The sequence below is a fragment of the Prionailurus viverrinus genome, chromosome B1 (genome assembly GCF_022837055.1).
Source record: "Prionailurus viverrinus isolate Anna chromosome B1, UM_Priviv_1.0, whole genome shotgun sequence".
NCBI lineage: Eukaryota > Metazoa > Chordata > Mammalia > Carnivora > Felidae > Prionailurus > Prionailurus viverrinus.
Window position 1 is genome coordinate 32,703,065 of NC_062564.1, and position 17,362 is coordinate 32,720,426.

General features: G+C 47.1%; 1 protein-coding gene across 4 annotated transcripts in view; it reads right to left on the reverse strand.

Annotated features, from left to right (window-relative positions):
- The window catches only part of DOCK5 (dedicator of cytokinesis 5), a 220,094-nt gene that overhangs the window by 25,729 nt on the left and 177,003 nt on the right, over positions 1 to 17,362 (reverse strand). For 3 of the 4 annotated variants that reach the window (XM_047855615.1, XM_047855618.1, XM_047855616.1), the window contains exons 37-41: positions 17,082 to 17,172; positions 12,891 to 13,010; positions 7,739 to 7,828; positions 5,943 to 6,047; positions 225 to 366 (exon numbers count right to left, since the gene is read on the reverse strand). In XM_047855615.1, coding sequence (XP_047711571.1) covers positions 225 to 366; positions 5,943 to 6,047; positions 7,739 to 7,828; positions 12,891 to 13,010; positions 17,082 to 17,172 — 548 coding nt within the window. Of the gene's footprint in view, positions 1 to 224; positions 367 to 4,916; positions 5,607 to 5,942; positions 6,048 to 7,738; positions 7,829 to 12,890; positions 13,011 to 17,081; positions 17,173 to 17,362 lie in introns of those variants that run through there. The other variant, XM_047855619.1, reaches the window with a different exon arrangement.

The window sequence follows — 17,362 nt, forward strand, 5'->3', positions numbered from 1 at the left end:
CTCTGTCCTCAAGCTCTCCATTTGGCTCTAAAACATCCTTTCCTATTCAAGATCTGCTTACCATCTCTCTCCTCTACTTCATAACCATGAGCTAAGGACATTAGGGCCCCAAAGCTTTGACACAGAATGGGAGGCTGAGTCAGAATGGTTAAACGAGTGGTCAGGGGACCGAACCCTTAGCTTCTGTGGCCGGGCCGGGCCGGGCCTCCCCAAGGCAAGGATACACTGTTTTGGGGACGACTTGATTTCCTCTCCCGGGGGCGTGGTGCTGGTCATCTTCTCGGCATTGGGGAACTGCGTCAGCAACCTCAGGCTGAAGTCTTCTCGCCTCTCGTATTCCTTCCCCCGATAGATAAAGATTTTGTTCTGCAGGTCAGAGACAGCAAGGCGGGTAGTTAAATATGAAGCGTGAAGGAGCCCTGGAGAGCCCGGTGCTGAGGAAGCCGTGCCCTCCCAGCCAAAGCGCCATCAAGTTCTCACTGAATACTCACTGCGCGCCCTGCACCAACCATCCTATCCGGCAAGGGCAAGAGCTCACCGGTGATTTGGGCATTAAGGTCAAGGGCATAAAGCTGCTTCCGCAGTGCTTCTCGCAGTGTGGCCCAACGACCACAGACCAGAGGAGTGCTCTGCACTCAGCCACAAGGCAATGAGGGGCTTGTGCCCTGATATGGATCTGTGATGTCACCGGGCACAGTGTTGAATTTAGCGGATTTTTTTTTTTTTCCCCATAGCAAGACATTCTCAATGAAGGAAGGAAGGGCAGCGATTTCTTCCCAGGCAATCCCTCCTCCCATCAAGATCCAGTAACGGTCTGTGGACCAGCGCTTGGAGTGGCACTGACATACAGGACGGGAATGCATGTAGAGAGTCAACACAACAAACTTTCACTTGGGAAGAACAGGAATGCTTTAGAGCAGTCCCTAGATTCTCCCGAAAACCACCGTGGAGGGCAATGTCAACGTCTCAAGGAAAATAACCGCACTAAATACTGTTCTCTCCATTCTAACCTACATTCTTCTTCTGTTTAGCAAAATTAATAAAATTGGGCTTTTTTTTTTTTTTTTTTTTTAAGAAAGAAGTTTCCTAAGTCTCAGGCTTAGGAGTAATCTGATGCACGGCTGATGTCGCCCAAGTTAAGTTCTAACGCAGCCACGGTTTGAAGGTTTCTGCTCGCCTGCTCAACACAGATGAGTACTTAGCATTGGCAGCCCAGACATGAGCCATTTTTTTTTTAATTTTTTTTTTTTTCAACGTTTATTTATTTTTGGGACAGAGAGAGACAGAGCCTGAACGGGGGAGGGGCAGAGAGAGAGGGAGACACAGAGTCGGAAACAGGCTCCAGGCTCCGAGCCATCAGCCCAGAGCCTGACGCGGGGCTCGAACTCCCGGACCGCGAGATCGTGACCTGGCTGAAGTCGGACGCTTAACCGACTGCGCCACCCAGGCGCCCCAACATGAGCCATTTTTAACTAAAACTGGGGCCCATACTGTCCGGGAAAATCGCTTTTAGAATTTCCTTGCCCATTCACATAACCAACACGCATTGGACAAACACAGTGGACACGCTAAGACACGAGGGATATGATGATGCCCCCACTCTCACAAAACTCAGCTTCCGGCAGAAACAGAAAACAAGTAAATATGACAGTGGATACAAGTAACTTGAGGGCAATGTATCTTGTAGGATAAATGCTGATGGCAGTCGAAATTGCCAGATCTTTGGGAGGGGATGATGAAGGTTTTTCCAAGCCGGGACAGATTTGTGTGACTAATTCCTGCCTCGTGAAATGCCATCGTTCAGGCAAAGCGGCGGCAGGCAAGGAAGCTGAGCACAGGGTGGCACTAAGTGTGGGACGTGGGCAACAAAGGTGAACGGGGGCAGACAAGCACAAGGTCAGCACGGACCAGAACGGATTGCAAGGGAGGGCTTCAGGGACGACGTTGAGATTGACCGGGCCCAGGTGGACAGATAGGGTAAGGAGAGGAAAACAGAAGGGCTGGACGACCAAAACAGGCACGGTAAGTGAACAGAAGGATAAGGCCACGGGGCAGACAGGATGGAACCGGGGTAGAAGAAATAAGCGTGGATGAGCCAGACCAGTGAAAGGCAGGCACAAGTTCCGAAGGCCCAGGGAACGTACTGGAGGTTCTGCAAGGAGGGAGTGACAGGATGACAGAAGCAGTCTGGACAGGCTCGTCTGAGCAGTGGAGTGCACGTTCAGCTGCAGGAATCCTAGGCAGGACTGAGTGGGAGAAGGAGAAGCTACGAGATCTGGTGTTTGACTCCGGTGTTTGGTGAAGGGCCAGCAGATGGGGAGAATCAAGGAGGATTCGGGGATGCCTGGCCCGGGAGCAGGAAGAACATGTGCCGCTGACAGAAAACGGGGACGAAGGGGACCGGGCTGGGCTTGGGGGGAAGCGGACAACACAATTTCAGATAGTCTGAGTTTGGGGAAATAGTCCGGAAGCCAGAAGGGCACGTAGGTTAGATCACTGAGGAGGCATTTATATTTTCCAGCACCTTTGATAACACGGAGCATCCACAAACCACTTGACGGCGTGTAAAGCACTCCCATGTGCTATTTATGTCCTTCTGAAAACGGCCTTGTGGAGTGGGCAGTATTTCCCCAATTTACACATCAGAAAAGGCGGAGGTCATAGGATTTGGCCGACCTCACAGAGTCACCCAGCCGATGATCTGGACCCCGATGTCTCAACTGGAAAGTCTAGTCTTTTGGCTGGCCCACCGACCCACGTCCGTTACGTCACACAGCAGTCACACACAAGTATGGCAGGTACCACTGCCTTACCAGGACTCGAGTGCCGAGACTGAGGGCCGATTTAAAACTAGAACCTACTGCGAGGCTCCTCCCTAGACCCTCTCCCCTTGGTGCCCCCTTCTCTTTCCCTACGCTACCTCATCCAGGTGCAAATAACCCACCAACTCTATCTCCAGCCGGGAACTTGCCGTTGAGTTCTGGATCCATGCATCAGATTGTTGACTTGCATCTTTCGGATGTTCCAAATTTCCCTCACACGGAGTATGGCCGAAACCAGACTTTCACAAAGAACGTATAAAGATGGGACAGGCCCTCTGCGATCCGGTACCAGAGCCATCTGCCCCCATTCTCTACTTGTCCTCTTGGTCATGTGCTTCCAGGCTCAAGGCTTCCGAACCTGCTGTCCTCACTGCCTGGTACCCCATCTCATCTCTTGACGGTTACCTGCCTTATTCCCTCTCTTCTTTCAGGTTTTTGCTCAAGTGTCATTTCCTTACTGACACCCTTCCTATTCACTCCATTTAAAATTGTAGCTCCACCCCCATCACCTGCCTCTCTATTCACCTTCCCTGACGTCTTCTCCTTGATACTTATGGAGCGTCTACACGGCGTGAGGCATTGTTCTAGGCCGTCTGACATACTAAATGTCTCACTTACATTTTGTGTGTGTTTCCAAGCTAGTATATAAGCTCCATTATTTCAAGGATTTGGGTTGCTCTGGACCGTGCCCCCATGCCTATAATATAACAAGGCACAAAGTAAGAGTTCAATAAATATTTATTCAATGAACGGATTGACTCTATCCTTTTCCTTTACTGCTATCTTAGTGGATGGCTCCACAGCCCCTCTAGTACACAGGCCAGAGACCTACTCCCTTCCTTCCTCACGCACATGGCCCAACAATAATCACCAAGTACGAAATCCCTCCATTTTTCCTACAGCTACTTCCCCAGGCCATCCCGACATCCCTTCTCTCAAAATCTGCGACAGTTTCCAGTGGCTTATCTATACACATCCGACCACTGCCCACACCAGCCAGACGATGACCTTGCCAACACCTAGAATCCACAATGGCTCCCTCCTGCTCTTGGGATGCTGACAAAACAGCTGGGGCAACCCCACGGCCCTGCCCGGTGTGATCTCCCCACACTTTGTGCCTCAACTCCCTGCTCACCTCACTCTCTCTGTGACCACCGTGCTGGTCTTTCATTCCCAGGCACAGCCATGCCCTCACCTGCCACTTCCTCTGCCTGGAATGTTTCTTCCTATCACCCTGATCTCCATAACACCAAGCTTACACTGCAGTCGGAACAGCAATTTCCCAGGAAGTCTTTCTCGACTCTTAACAAAACGCAGGCATGATTCGCATAGAGTAAAATCTACCCTGTTTGCCGTAAAATTCTGCCAGTTTTGGCAAACATAACCATGACCACAATCAAGATACAGAACAGTTTCACTACCACTCAAAATTTCCTGATACTTGTGAAGCCCAACCCTCCCCAACAGCTACCAGATGACGGCTCATCTGTTTTCCATCTCCACGTTAAGCGTAACAGATGCCATATAAAGAAAATCAGAGACGGGCGCCTGGGTGGCTCAGTCCATTAAGCGTCCGACTCTTGGTTTTGGCTTAGGTCATGATCTCACGATTGGTGAGATTGGGCCCCGCATCAGGCTCTGCTGACAGTGTGGAACCTGCTCATATTCTCTCTCTCCCTGTCTCTCTGCCCGTCCTCCACTTATGTGCTCTCTCTTTCAAAATAAAAAATAAACATTAAAGAAAAAGAAAGAAAATCAGAGAGTACGTAGACCTTATGCTCTCAGTTCTTTTACTTATTAGCACAATGCACCGGGATTCACCCACATGCTTGTATGTATCAGAACTTCATTCCTTTAAAAAAATGTTTTTTAAGTTCATTTATTCATCTTGGGACAGACAGAGGCAGCACAAGTCGGGGAGGGGCAGAGAGACAGGTGGGGAGAGAGAGAATCCCAAGCAGTCTCCATGCTGCCAGTGCAAAGCCTGGCTTGGGCTCGAACTCACGAAACCTTGAGATCATGACCTGAGCCAAAATCAAGAGTTGGATGCTTAAGCGACTGAGCCACCCAGACGCCCCAGTACTTTATTCCTCTTAATTACTGAGTAATATTCCATTGCATGGCTCTTTGACATTTTTTTTAATCCCCTCATCAACTAAGGGACACCTGAGTTGCATCCAGTCTTTGGTGATTATAAATAATGGTGCTATAAACAATCATGTGAATTTTTTTTTCATGTGAACATAAGTTTTTATTTTACTTGGGTGAATATTTCAGTAAATACTCCCTGGTTAACCAACGCTTACAGCACAGGATACCCGTTTTGGTCAGTTTCAATTTCCATTTGTTTGCACGATTATTCAATTAACATTATACCCATTAGGCTGTAAACGCCATGAGAGTAAGGGCCATATCTGATTATAATCTGCCTAGTATGTGCCTGGTACACAGTAGGCACTCAGCAGACGTTGCAGAATGAATGAATGAGTTACCTCCTCCTTGGGAATGATGCAGCATGCAGAGTACTTCCTTTCTCCATTTTCTTAAATTAGGGGAAGGAAAATGGATCATACATCCAAACACGGCTACCTCTAAAGAGGCTTCCGTTTGTGCCAGAAAAAATTCGATTTTGTTTGTTTTTTAGAGTTTAGAATCAGTACCCCGTTATAGAAAATTTGGGGAAGGAAAAACACGGTCCTTTTCACTATTACAACGCCTGTTTTTATTTTTGTGAAACTTGTCGCAGTCCCGTCCTTGGGATATTTGCTTTCAAACTGGCTCTGGCTGGAAATAAAATAAACAAGGAAACACATCAATCCACACTTTCCCCCAGCCTGATCTGTAGCAGCAGACCAGTGGAGGGGAGGGTTCTGTTTTTCCCCTTTTCATTCCACCTGGGAAAAGTCATTTTACAATCGAGCTGCCAGAATACCAGAGGCTGGGGGCGTGGGGTGAGGACGCCGGCCACGCAGGAAGTGGTTTCCCTCCCCGACCTCCCACAGTGAGAACATGGGCCTCCAGCTGCTAACACACTAGGCCCATCTGGAACAGAGCTGAATACCTTCCCTCCTTCAGATGGCATGGCTTAATGGCTTAGAGGACCACCCCGAGGATTCTTACCCGTAGGAAAGAAGGAAAGCCCTGTCCATAGTATCCAACGGCAAAGTACTCCGGCTGAGGCCTCATTGCCTTAATGATGTTCTCATAAAACGAGGCTCTTTTTTTCTGGAAAACAAAACAAGGCATTCCACAGGGAGGTTACAAGGGCACCACTGAGGGGTGGGGAAGATCAGAGTATTGTTCGCTTTGTTGTTTCTCATGGATCAACAGATAAATGAAAAGTCTTTGGAAAATATCTTGTGGGCCAAGACGTTATCCTTTTCTTGGATCGAAGGGTTGGGACGTGGGTCCGTGAATGAGCCTTGGAGGGTCTAGCAATCTCTGAAGCTGCATGCAGAAAGATGCACACGTGTGCATGCCTCTATGGAGGGGGGCAGTGTTTAGTGATGGACAGTTTCCTGAAGGGGGTTCAGGACCCCTAAAAGGTTCAAAAGCTCTTTCTGAGATTCACGGAGGGTGGCTGCACTGAAACAGAGACCCGTGAGGAAAGATCAGGAATCTGGTTCTCACAGGTGGTTTGGATTAAAGTCCTTGGTTCAGCCACAAGTGCCCAGAAGGTGGTGGTGATGTTCTGTTTTTCAAGATCTGGTACCAGCCCTAATTTCAATCCTTCCCACGGGAATAGGTTTCCCGGCCAGGGCTGAGAGTCAGACTTAAAGAAAGCAAAACAGGTAGCCAGACCTGGGGTCTTTGAGGCATGTCCCGGCCCCTCCCACAATGGTCCCATGACTGCATTACTACTCTATCGAGGTGAAGGTTTCTATCACAGTGTTTGCTTCGAAGGGTAACACGTTACATCACTAACAGCTCGGTTTAGTTCAGGAAATGAGTAAGTGATTTTTGTGTGTGAGAGTAGGAACTGGCACAGCACACGGGCAAGCTCTTTTCCAACTGACCTTGACAACTATCCCCTCAGATAAAATACACTTGACCCTTGAACAGTATGCGTTTAAAATGTTTGAGTCCACTTACAGACAGATTTTTTTTTTTGATAAAGACAGTGTAGGACTGGAAATATTTTCTCTTCCTTTCAATCTTCTTAATATCCTTCCCCAGCTTACTTTATTGTAAGAATATAGAATACGCGTACAAAATACGTGTCGATCAACTGTTTATGTTATCAGGCAGGCTTCTGGTCAGCAATAGGCTATTAGTAGTTCAGTTTTGGGGGAATCAAAAGTTATGTGCGGTTTTTCAGCTGTGTGGGGGGGGTTGGCGCCCCTCACCTCCCCACCCCGCGTTGTTCAAGGGTCAACTGTATTATTACCTAACGATGGGTGGCCTGACCTTTTGTGATTCCTCTACTGACAATTATCAAATGGAATGCTGTGTTGGCCTACCACTGGACATTTAGAGGGTTATTTTTGTTTTGCTATATTAAATAGCTGATCTGTGCCACCAGCAGGCCCCTGAGGATGTGGGCCACAGAACAAGTAATTTTGATGAACAGAAGATGTCAGAAAATATCTGAAATAGGGGCGTGTTCACAGAAGGCAGAGTAACTGCGAGGGGAGAGGGGTCAGGAACACGGAGGGTCCTTAGAGAGACAAAAGGCACAGACAAGGGCAAGAGGTCTGTAGGCAAGGCTCTCGAGCTCTTTATCAGAGATAATCTGGAAGATAACACGAACGTTTTTTGGACCTCATCTTTTTTTCATTTTTCTTTTGAGCACGGTTTACTTTTCCATGGTAAAGGAGGCTGTTTATCTCGACTTTCTCAAATGTTCTAAAACATGTGCCTGAATGCTGATTTTCACACTCCTTCTGGAGGCTTCATATATTCTGACCGGGACTCACCAGCAGGTTGCCAAGGCCCTCGTAGTCGAATACTTTGCTCTCGTAGGTCTCAGCCAACTCTTTGCTCAGTTTGATGGCCTTCTCCCACATCTTCAGAAAAAGAAAGGCAGGGTTACAAGCGGAGAACAAAGCAGTCGGTGATCCCTCTGTGAAAGTCAGGGGAGAGTCGCTGACAGTGACTAAGGAAGGAGTCAGGTGGGTTGAGTTTCTGCAGACATTCTCACCACGCCTCACCTCCTCGATCAACCAAACCTTTGTCTTTTTCTGACATGATGATGCTACTGTATCTTGGCTGCTTTCCAGGCCACGTCTTCTATAACTCTATTTGCAAGAACATGAAGAATACCGTGCGTCCTAAACAACGCAATACGGCATTGAAAGGGCAAAGCACGAAAGACCACGGAGAGTTGAGAGGAACCAGTTCTCAAACCTGGGTTTTGAAAGCATGGAAGTCTTGTCAGAGGGGAGAGGAAGTTGGTGTGAGCTCTGGTTCTGATTCTGGGGTGTGTGTATGTGTGTGTGTGCACTTTGAATAAGGATGTTTGGGAGGAGAAGAAAATGGAAGAAAGGCTAACCATACTGTTGCGTGCAATTTGGGAAGCTGTTTCTCTAATTTAGAGCACTGATTCCCTATTTTTTTTTTAATTTTTAATGCTTTTTATTCATTTTTGAGAGAAAGAGACAGAGCGCCATCAGGGGAGGGGCACAGAGAGAGGGAGACAGGGACAAAGCACAAGCAGGAGAGAGCGGAGAGAAAGGGAGACACAGAATCCGAAGCAGGCTCCAGGCTCTGAGCTGTCAGCACAGAACCCGACCCGGGGCTCGAACCCACGAACCGCGAGATCATGACTGGAGCCGAAGTCGGACACTTAACCGACTGAGCCCCCCAGGCGCCCCTGATTCCCTATTGCTAACCAGACTATCTACTCAGCCAACGGGAGTTTTAAGAAAAATGCCTTTTTAAACCATTTATGACTGCCTCAGTTACAGCCTACTGCACATATGTGGTGCCTGAGGCTGGCATCCCAGACTGAGCCCTCGGTTCATTTTGATAGTTCACGAAACGCCTCTTAGATGGACACTATAAACAACACAGCATCTGGTAATTTCCTACTTGATCCTTATTAACCAGGTGCTGTGTTCCATTGTTTCTGGGTGCTGAAGGAATGTAGGGGCAGTTCACATACGGTTATAACACATTTTAAAATTAAGTCTTCTAAAAATCATTTGCCAACTTCGGCTCCTCTGAAACTTCAGTGCCTGGAACCCTGCAAAGGCTCTGCAATCTGCCATATGGAACCCATTCCAGATCAGGTGAATCTGGAGCTGGAAGCCAGTCAACGGTATCAGAGACGTTCTCTCCAAATGCTAAGTTATGTAAGAGGCAGGGAGATGGCCGAGCACGGCGCTTCTCAGAGTGTGGTCCCTGGTCTCCGCGAGTCCCCAAGACCCTATTAGGGGGACCAGAAGGCAACGTTATCTCCTTAGTAACAATAACGCTATTTGCCTTTCCCAAGCCCCATCCTCTTGTACAACAGGGTTTCCCACGGACGACAACAGGTGTAATACCGCGAGAGACTGAACACAGAAGCAGACAGGAGAATCCTGCTGTCTCCTGTTCAGCCAGATGCTGAAGAGATTTGCAAACGTGTCAAACGATGCTACTCAAATCACTATTTTTATGGAATGTATAGTTATTTTTTTTTTAACATTTTTAAATTTATTTTTGAGAGACAGAGACAGAGCACGAGCAGGGGGGAGGGGCAGAGAGAGAGGGAGACATAGGATTGGAAGCAGGCTCCAGGTTCGGAGCTGTTAGCACAGGGCCCGATGTTGGTCTCGAACCCACAAACTGTGAGATCATGACCTGAGCTGAAGTCGAACGCTCAACCGACTGAGCCAGCCAGGCACCCCTGGAATATATATTTTTAATACATATGATTTATATTAATAGTAAAAATGGCCTTAAGAGAACAAATAAGCAAATATTTTAAGATTTTCTGTTTCGATTTCTAAGAGTAGAAGTATCAATAAATATAATCCAGGGGGAAGAAAGCTCTTTGGGATCCTCAATGATGTTTAAGAGGGCAAAAGGGTGCAGAGAGCAAAGTGTTTGAGCAAATATACTTGCTCTCTGGGCCTCAAGTTTGTCACCGGTAAAAAAGATACAATATCTACCTAATAGGGTTTTAAGGAGAATTAAATTAGAAAGGGAAATCTGGAAATCACCAAAAAGAGTAATCAGTACTAAATGGATGGTAGCTATTTTATTAAAGTGATTATCTGGCTTTTATAAATTAATTTGTTTGCTTATAGTTTTTATTTAAATTCCAGTTAGTTAACATATAGTGGAATATTTGTCTCAGGAATAGAATTTAGTGATTCATCACTTCCATACAACACCCAGTGCTCATCCCAACAAGTGCCCCCCTTAATACCCATCACCCATTTATCCCACCCCCCACCCACTTCCCCCCCATCAATCTTCAATTTGTTCCCCATAATTAAGGGTCTGTTTTATGGTTTGTCTATGTTTTCCCCCTATGTTCATCTATTTTGCTTCTTAAATTCCACACACGAGTGAAATAATACGGTATTTGTCTTTCTCCGATTGATTTATTTTGCTCAGCATAATACACTCTAGCTCCCTCCACAATGTTGCAAGATTTCACTCTTTTTGATGGCTGAGTAATATTCCATTGCATATATACGCCATGCCTTCTTTATCCACTCATCAGTCGATGGACATTTGTGCTCTTTCCATAATTTGGCTATTATTGATAGTGCTGCTATAAACATCAGGGTGCATGTGTCCCTCGGAATCAGTATTTTTGTATCCACTGGGGAAATATCCAGTAGTGAAATTGCTGGGTCATGGGGTAGTTCTATTTTTAAGTTTTTGAGGAACCTCCATACTGTTTTCCAAAGTGGCTTCACCAGTTTGCATTCCCACCAACAGGGTAAGGAGGGTTCCCCTTTCTCTGCATCCTCGCCAACCTCTGTTGTTTCTTGTGTTGATCTGAGCCATTTTGATAGAAGTGAAGTGGTATCTCATCACAGTTTTGATATAGATTTCCCTGATGATGAATGACGTTGAGCATCTTTTCATGTGTCTGTTAGCCATCTGGACGTCTTCTTTGGAAAAGAAGTCTATTCATGTCTTGGGCCCATTTCTTAACCGGATTGTTTTTCAGGTGTTGAGTTTGGTAAGTTCTTTCTAGACTTTGGATACTAGCCCTTTAACCGATATGTCATTTGCAAGCATCTTCTCCCATTCTGAAGGATGCGTTGGCTTGTTCATTTGTCTACTTTTAACCAACAAGTTGCATTGATCAACCAGGAATAGTGGCCAGAAGTGGCAGTCCGTAAGAACTACCCAGACCTCTGAAACCTGTCAACTCTAGGATGTTTTGTTTGGATAGCACACCGTTTTTTCCTTTTCCCCATTATCCCTTCTATACTATTTTCTCCATTGTAAAAGCCTTTCAGCTAGGGGTGCCTGGGTGGCTCAGTCGGTGAAGCGCCCGACTTCGGCTCAGGTCATGATCTCACAACTGGTGGGTTTGAGCCCTGCATCGGGCTCTGTGCTGACAGCTCGGAGCCTGGAGCCTGCTTCGGATTCTGTATCTCCCTGTCTCTCTGCCCCTCTCCTGCTCGCACTCTGTCTCTTAAAAATAAATAAACGTTGGGGCGCCTGGGTGGCTCCGTCGGTTGAGCGTCCAACTTCGGCTCAGGTCATGATCTCAGGGTTCGTGGGTTCGAGCCCCGCATCGGGCTCTGTGCTGACAGCTCGGAGCCTGGAGCCTGCTTCGGATTCTGTGACTCCCTCTCTCCCTGCCCCTCCCCCGCTCACACTGTCTCTGTCTCTCTCAAAAATAAATAAAACGTTAAAAAAAAAATTTTTTTTTCAAAGCCTTTCAGCTGAACATGCTTCCTCCAGTTCACCAGAGACTCTGCAATTTCCTGCCCAGGTCACATGTTTATTTTACCTTCCTGAGAGCCCCTGGAGCAATCAGGTTGCTTATTACCTGTGCAGTCTGGCAAGTAGCCACCCAGGCATGCCATGTGCCTACAATCTCTAGAGAATGCACTCAAAATGATGGTGCTGGCTCTTGGCACTCAGCAATGCCTAAGTGATGAAATTAGGGTCATGGAGAGCCGGGCCCTGGGCCGCCCGGCACGTTCTCCATGGGATTACGCGTCTTCAAGATAACTGATGTCTACTGACTTCTTCAATTTCTCTCTCCATTTCCTCTCCCATGAAAAATACCAGAATTCCAAGAGACACATGGGAATAAGAAAAGAGTGAGTCATGAGTCACTGTTCGAAAATAATTCGTGCAGTCTCTGTCCCGAGTTCCTAAGAGGGGACTTCTAAACTCTTGGAATGTCCCCAGTGATGAGAGTGACTCTGTTGTTTCTGGCGGGACCCTCAGACCACACCTGAAGTTCTACTAATGAGGTGACACACACTGGGCCTGTGGTCTGTCTCAGAATGGGCACTGGCCTTGCCAGAACCACAGCCCGTGGGATTAGAGGGCTGGGGCCTTGAGCTACACGGTATCAGCTTGACCTCCACGGAGGAGAGGGCTGCTGGGCACTGAGTTCGCTCGTGTGGCCACTGAGTCAGTTAACGAGGCCTTCAACCCCAGCAAAGACTCTATGCACAGGAGGAGCTCAGGTCAGATCCCGAATGGTGAACACATCGCGTTGCTAGGAGAGTGATGTGACCTGAATCCACAGGGAGAGGACACAGAAGCCCTGCACTGGGGACGCTCCTAGACCGTGTCCTGTGTGTTTCTTCATTTGGCTGGTTCTGATTTGGGCCCTTTGGGATAAAACTCGTAATCGTAAGCACAGCACTTTACCAAGCTGTGTTAGTTGTTCTGGCGTATTATCAAATCTGAGGGCGTCATAGGACCCTCTCCGCTCAAACTTATTGTCAGCTGGTCATACGTGTGGGTGGTCCAGAGTCCCCCAAACTGTGGCTGGTTGTCTAAAGAGAGGGCTGTTTTACTGGTGACTAGCTCCTTCACCTGAGGGGTCTGTGCTAACCGTGGGTAGTCAGCATCAGAACGGCATTGCAGTATTGCAGCCAATTTCTTCCCTCCCCTACAAAAAAAAAAAAAACCCCAAAAAAAACCCAAACTCACTTTGCCTTTGTCAAAGTATGAAATGATCTCTTGATACAGCTTTTCTTTGAGCTCTTGCTGGGTATAAACATAGTAACTGTCCCTCTGAAGCAAATGGGGTACACAGGGCTTGTCAGACCACTGAAAAACAAACAAAAGGAACAAAAGAAATTAACAGAACGCGGTGATTAACTAAGTCAATTAATCAAAAGAGATGGATTCAGCTAGTAAAAGTCAAATTTGTGTATATTTTCAACTTGGCCGTATTGCAGTGTTTAGATTATTTATTAAGCACAAATTTACCCCCCTCCCCCCAAAAGGCACATGCCAGCTTCAAAACAAGTGTCACGCTGAACGTGAAAAGTTAGGAAAAAGGCGAGGGTGCCGACCAGCAAAGCTGCCGTTCAGTGAAAGTGTCACTCAGACAATTGGGTGAAAGAAAAAAATTAGAAGTATAACAGTGGGAAGGAGGGGGTACACCTATCACTGTGTATAGACCAAGACTCTATTCTTCATAGTCCATCCCTTCATAAAGCATGTCACCTGAAAAACTACCCCCGACAGTGACAGAATTAAGTAGCGGCACAAAAATTAACAAACTCAGAAATCATTTAGAGACGAATTTCCTATAAATAGATGACCACTCTGAAAATAGAAGACCCCAACAGAAAAAACGCAAAATGCGAAGATAATCCAGGCACCACAACGTGAATGTACTTTTTTTTTTTTAATAAAATTTTTTAAATGTTTATTTTTGAGAGAGAGAGAGAGAGAGAGAGAGAGAGAGAGCAAGCACGAGCAGGGGAGGGGCAGAGAGAGAGGGAGCCACAGAATCCGAAGCAGGCTCCAGGCTCTGAGTTGTCAGCACGGATCCCAATGCAGGGCTCGAACTTACCAACCATAAGATCACGATCTGAGCCGAAGTCGGAGGCTCAACTGACTGAGCCACCCAGGCGCCCCCACAACGTGAATGTACATAAAGAAACTGAATGGTACACTTAAAAATGGTTTAAATAGGGATGCCTGGTGGCTCAGTCAGTTAAGCATCGACTTCGGCTCAGGTCATGATCTCATGGTTCGTGAGTTCGAGCCCCCATCACGGCTCACTGCTGTTAGCACAGAGCTTACTTCGGATCCTCTGTCCCCCTCACTCTCTGCCCCTCCCCTGCTCATGCTCTCTCTCTCAAAAATAAACAAACATTAAAAACAAAAAGTTTATAGAAAGGTTTAAAAATGGTTTAAACAATACATTTTATGTTATGTGTATTTTGCCGTAATTAAAGTAAAGAGAAGAGGTATTTAGGAGTCACCATAACAAGGAATATGCAAGACTTCCATCCGAAAACGTTTAACACATCCACAAAAGCAGACAAATGGAAACAAACGGAAAGTCCTATCATGCTTTTGGATGAGAAAACAGCTACTCCATAAGCATGGAAATTCTCCCTAGATCTCTGCTTAAATTTCATGATTCCAAAGTCCTTATGGAAAAACAAGCCAAGAGGAATGGGGTGGAAAACTCGGAAAAAAGCACAGCCGTGAAGACTAACTACCAGGGAGTAAAACATACTATGGGGCAGTGTGGTGCTGGTGCATGGATGGAGTGCTCATTCAGACCATGCAAAAGCTGAGCAAATCTACAAAAGAGACTTGCCCTGTATAGCCCTTTACGACGTGACAAAGACGGACTATCATCCCAGTGAGGAAAATTACGGACCGTACTTCGTAAACGGCACCCGAAATCCAGTAGCTACCTGGGTGGGGCGTAGTTGCATCCACCCCGCATTCTTTATGCCAGGGTAGGGTGTTTAACTTTCTGAGCAGCACAAATGAAAAGACCTACGGTCACCGACACACGGGAGTCTCTTTGTGATCATTCCACAGTCAACCAGCCCTCCCCCACTCCCCACCCCCCCCCCCCCCACAAGAAGCATTTTAGCGCCCTGAACTTGAATATGGATTGTGAATGGTTGCCCTGGGGACGTAGTGAGGCAGAGGAGTCCTGTGTTTAATCACAGAGCTAAGAACAACGTACCTGTGTTCTTTTAGTATAAAATAAAAATTAAGTTATACAAGAAAATTAATTGCTGGGGCAAGAACAAAGAGATCCGATAGGAGGCTATCATGGTGCTCTAGGGGAGAGACAATGGACCAGGACGACAGCAATGGAGATTTAAAAAAAAAAAAGTGGATAGAAAAGGGGTGCCTGGGTGGCTCAGTCGGTGAAGTGTCCGACTTTGGCTCAGGTCACGATCTCACAGTTTGTGGGTTCGAGCCCCGCGTCGGGCTCTGTGCTGACAGCTCGGAGCCTGGAGCCTGCTTCGGATTCTGTGTCTCCCTCTCGCTCTGCTCCTCCCCCACTCATGCTCTGTCTCTCTCTCTCTCAAAAATAAATAAACATTAAAATAAACAAATACATAAAAGTGGATGGAAAGGACATGACATCAGGATCTCTAAAAGATCTCTACGCTCCTGCGTTCACTGCACCATGATTCACAATAGCCAAGACAAGGAAACAACCTAAGCGTCTAGCAATGGATACATGGATAAAGAAGCTGCAGAAGATGTATGCAATCGGATAGCATTCAGCCACGAGAAAGAAGGAAATCCTGCCTTTCCCGGCAACATGGATGGACCCTGAGGGCATTATGCTAAGTGAAACAAGCCAGAGCGAGAAAGGCAAATACTATATGAATGCTATGTGGTACCTCTTATGTACGGAACCTAACAAAGCCAAAACACATGCAAACAGAAAGCACCAAGGCATCAAGAAGATGTTCTTGGGGCGCCTGGGTGGCGCAGTCGGTTAAGCGTCCGACTTCAGCCAGGTCACGATCTCGCGGTCCGTGAGTTCGAGCCGCGCGTCAGGCTCTGGGCTGATGGCTCGGAGCCTGGAGCCTGTTTCCGATTCTGTGTCTCCCTCTCTCTCTGCCCCTCCCCCGTTCATGCTCTGTCTCTCTCTGTCCCAAAAATAAATAAATGTTGAAAAAAAAAAAATTTTAAAGAAGATGTTCTTGAAGGGTACCAGTACGGCCAGAGAATAAATAAATCCTGGACATCTAACGCATAATGATTACAGATAACAATACTGTACTACAAACTTCAAATTTTCTAAGAGACTAAATCTTAACTGCTTCCCCCACCCCCCGCCGCCCCCCCCCACACACACACACAAAGTCTGTGCCCTGACAGAGGTGTTCACTAACTCTACACGCCCATGATTCTTGCTCAGCCACGACAGGGGGGTGGGGGGCGGGGGGCGGTGAAAAAAAGATTACAACAGGTATTTGCCGGAGCGCCTGGGTAGACCGAGGTGCGCTTTGGTAAAACGGGCAGAAAGGAGAAGGTAGGAATGGATCATCCCCCACCCACAGTGGGAAATACCAGTTACTGCCGGGGGAAGCGTGAGCTGTCTCTTGGTCACTCCGCCACTGCGATGTTGAAAGAAGCGGTTCATACGAGAATCCAAAGTTAGAGGGCTGGTCGGGACCAGGAATAATTACACACAGTGATGTACAGATGTGCTTATATCCATGGCACGCTTTTACCCAGCCAGAGAGTATAAATAGGAAAGTACTGCTATGTTCATTTGCAACTTATTTCTTGACAGTGGCACAATTTTTTTTTTTTTACATCTATGAATATGCTGCGTATATTAATCAACGTGTTTGGTTTCTTCAGTTAGACTGTCCATTACTAGGGACCTGTGAGCTGTGCTCTGCTTCCAAAGGAGTTTTATTTTTTTATTTTTTATTTATTTTTTTTCTTTTTTAATGTTTATTTATTTTTGAGACAGAGAGAGACAGAGCATGAATGGGGGAGGGTCAGAGAGAGGGAGACACAGAATCGGAAATAGGCTCCAGGCTCTGAGCTGTCAGCACAGAGCCCGATGCGGGGCTCGAACTCACGGACTGTGAGATCATGACCTGAGCTGAAGTCGGACGCTCAACCAACTGAGCCACCCAGGCACCCCTTTTTTTTTTTTCTTCTTTCAAAGGAGTTTTAAATAAATGATAACCGACATTTTCGCAACACTGGCCAGGAAATTCGCTGTGCTTGTTTTAGACGGTATTCGACTACCTCTTGGGTTACAGGGGTCTCCCTTGGACAAGGCTCTTTCCCGTCAGAATCAGGAAGCCTGCGGGATTTGGTCCCAGAGGGCTGGCCAGTTGGCTCCCACCCGGTGGAGAAAAGCCTCCCCCACAGACTTACCTGCAGAAGCTCAGCATGTAAGAGAAGAGTGTAGGCGGCTTCTGTGTAGTTCTCTGAGTCTCGGTGCAAATCCCGCAGCTTGTACAAGTACCTGGTAAGAAGGGGACACAGGAGGTGGGTGCTCTGCGGCTCAGGGTCACCTCATTAGGCAACCAGACCACGGCCTCTTCCCCATCTTTTCTCCCCTCCTCCTTCGCACAGACCAAGGAATCTATTACTTCCCGTCTTCGCATCCACTTAACCCTCTGTGCCGCTTCCTGCCTGGGTGTCTTTCCCATTCC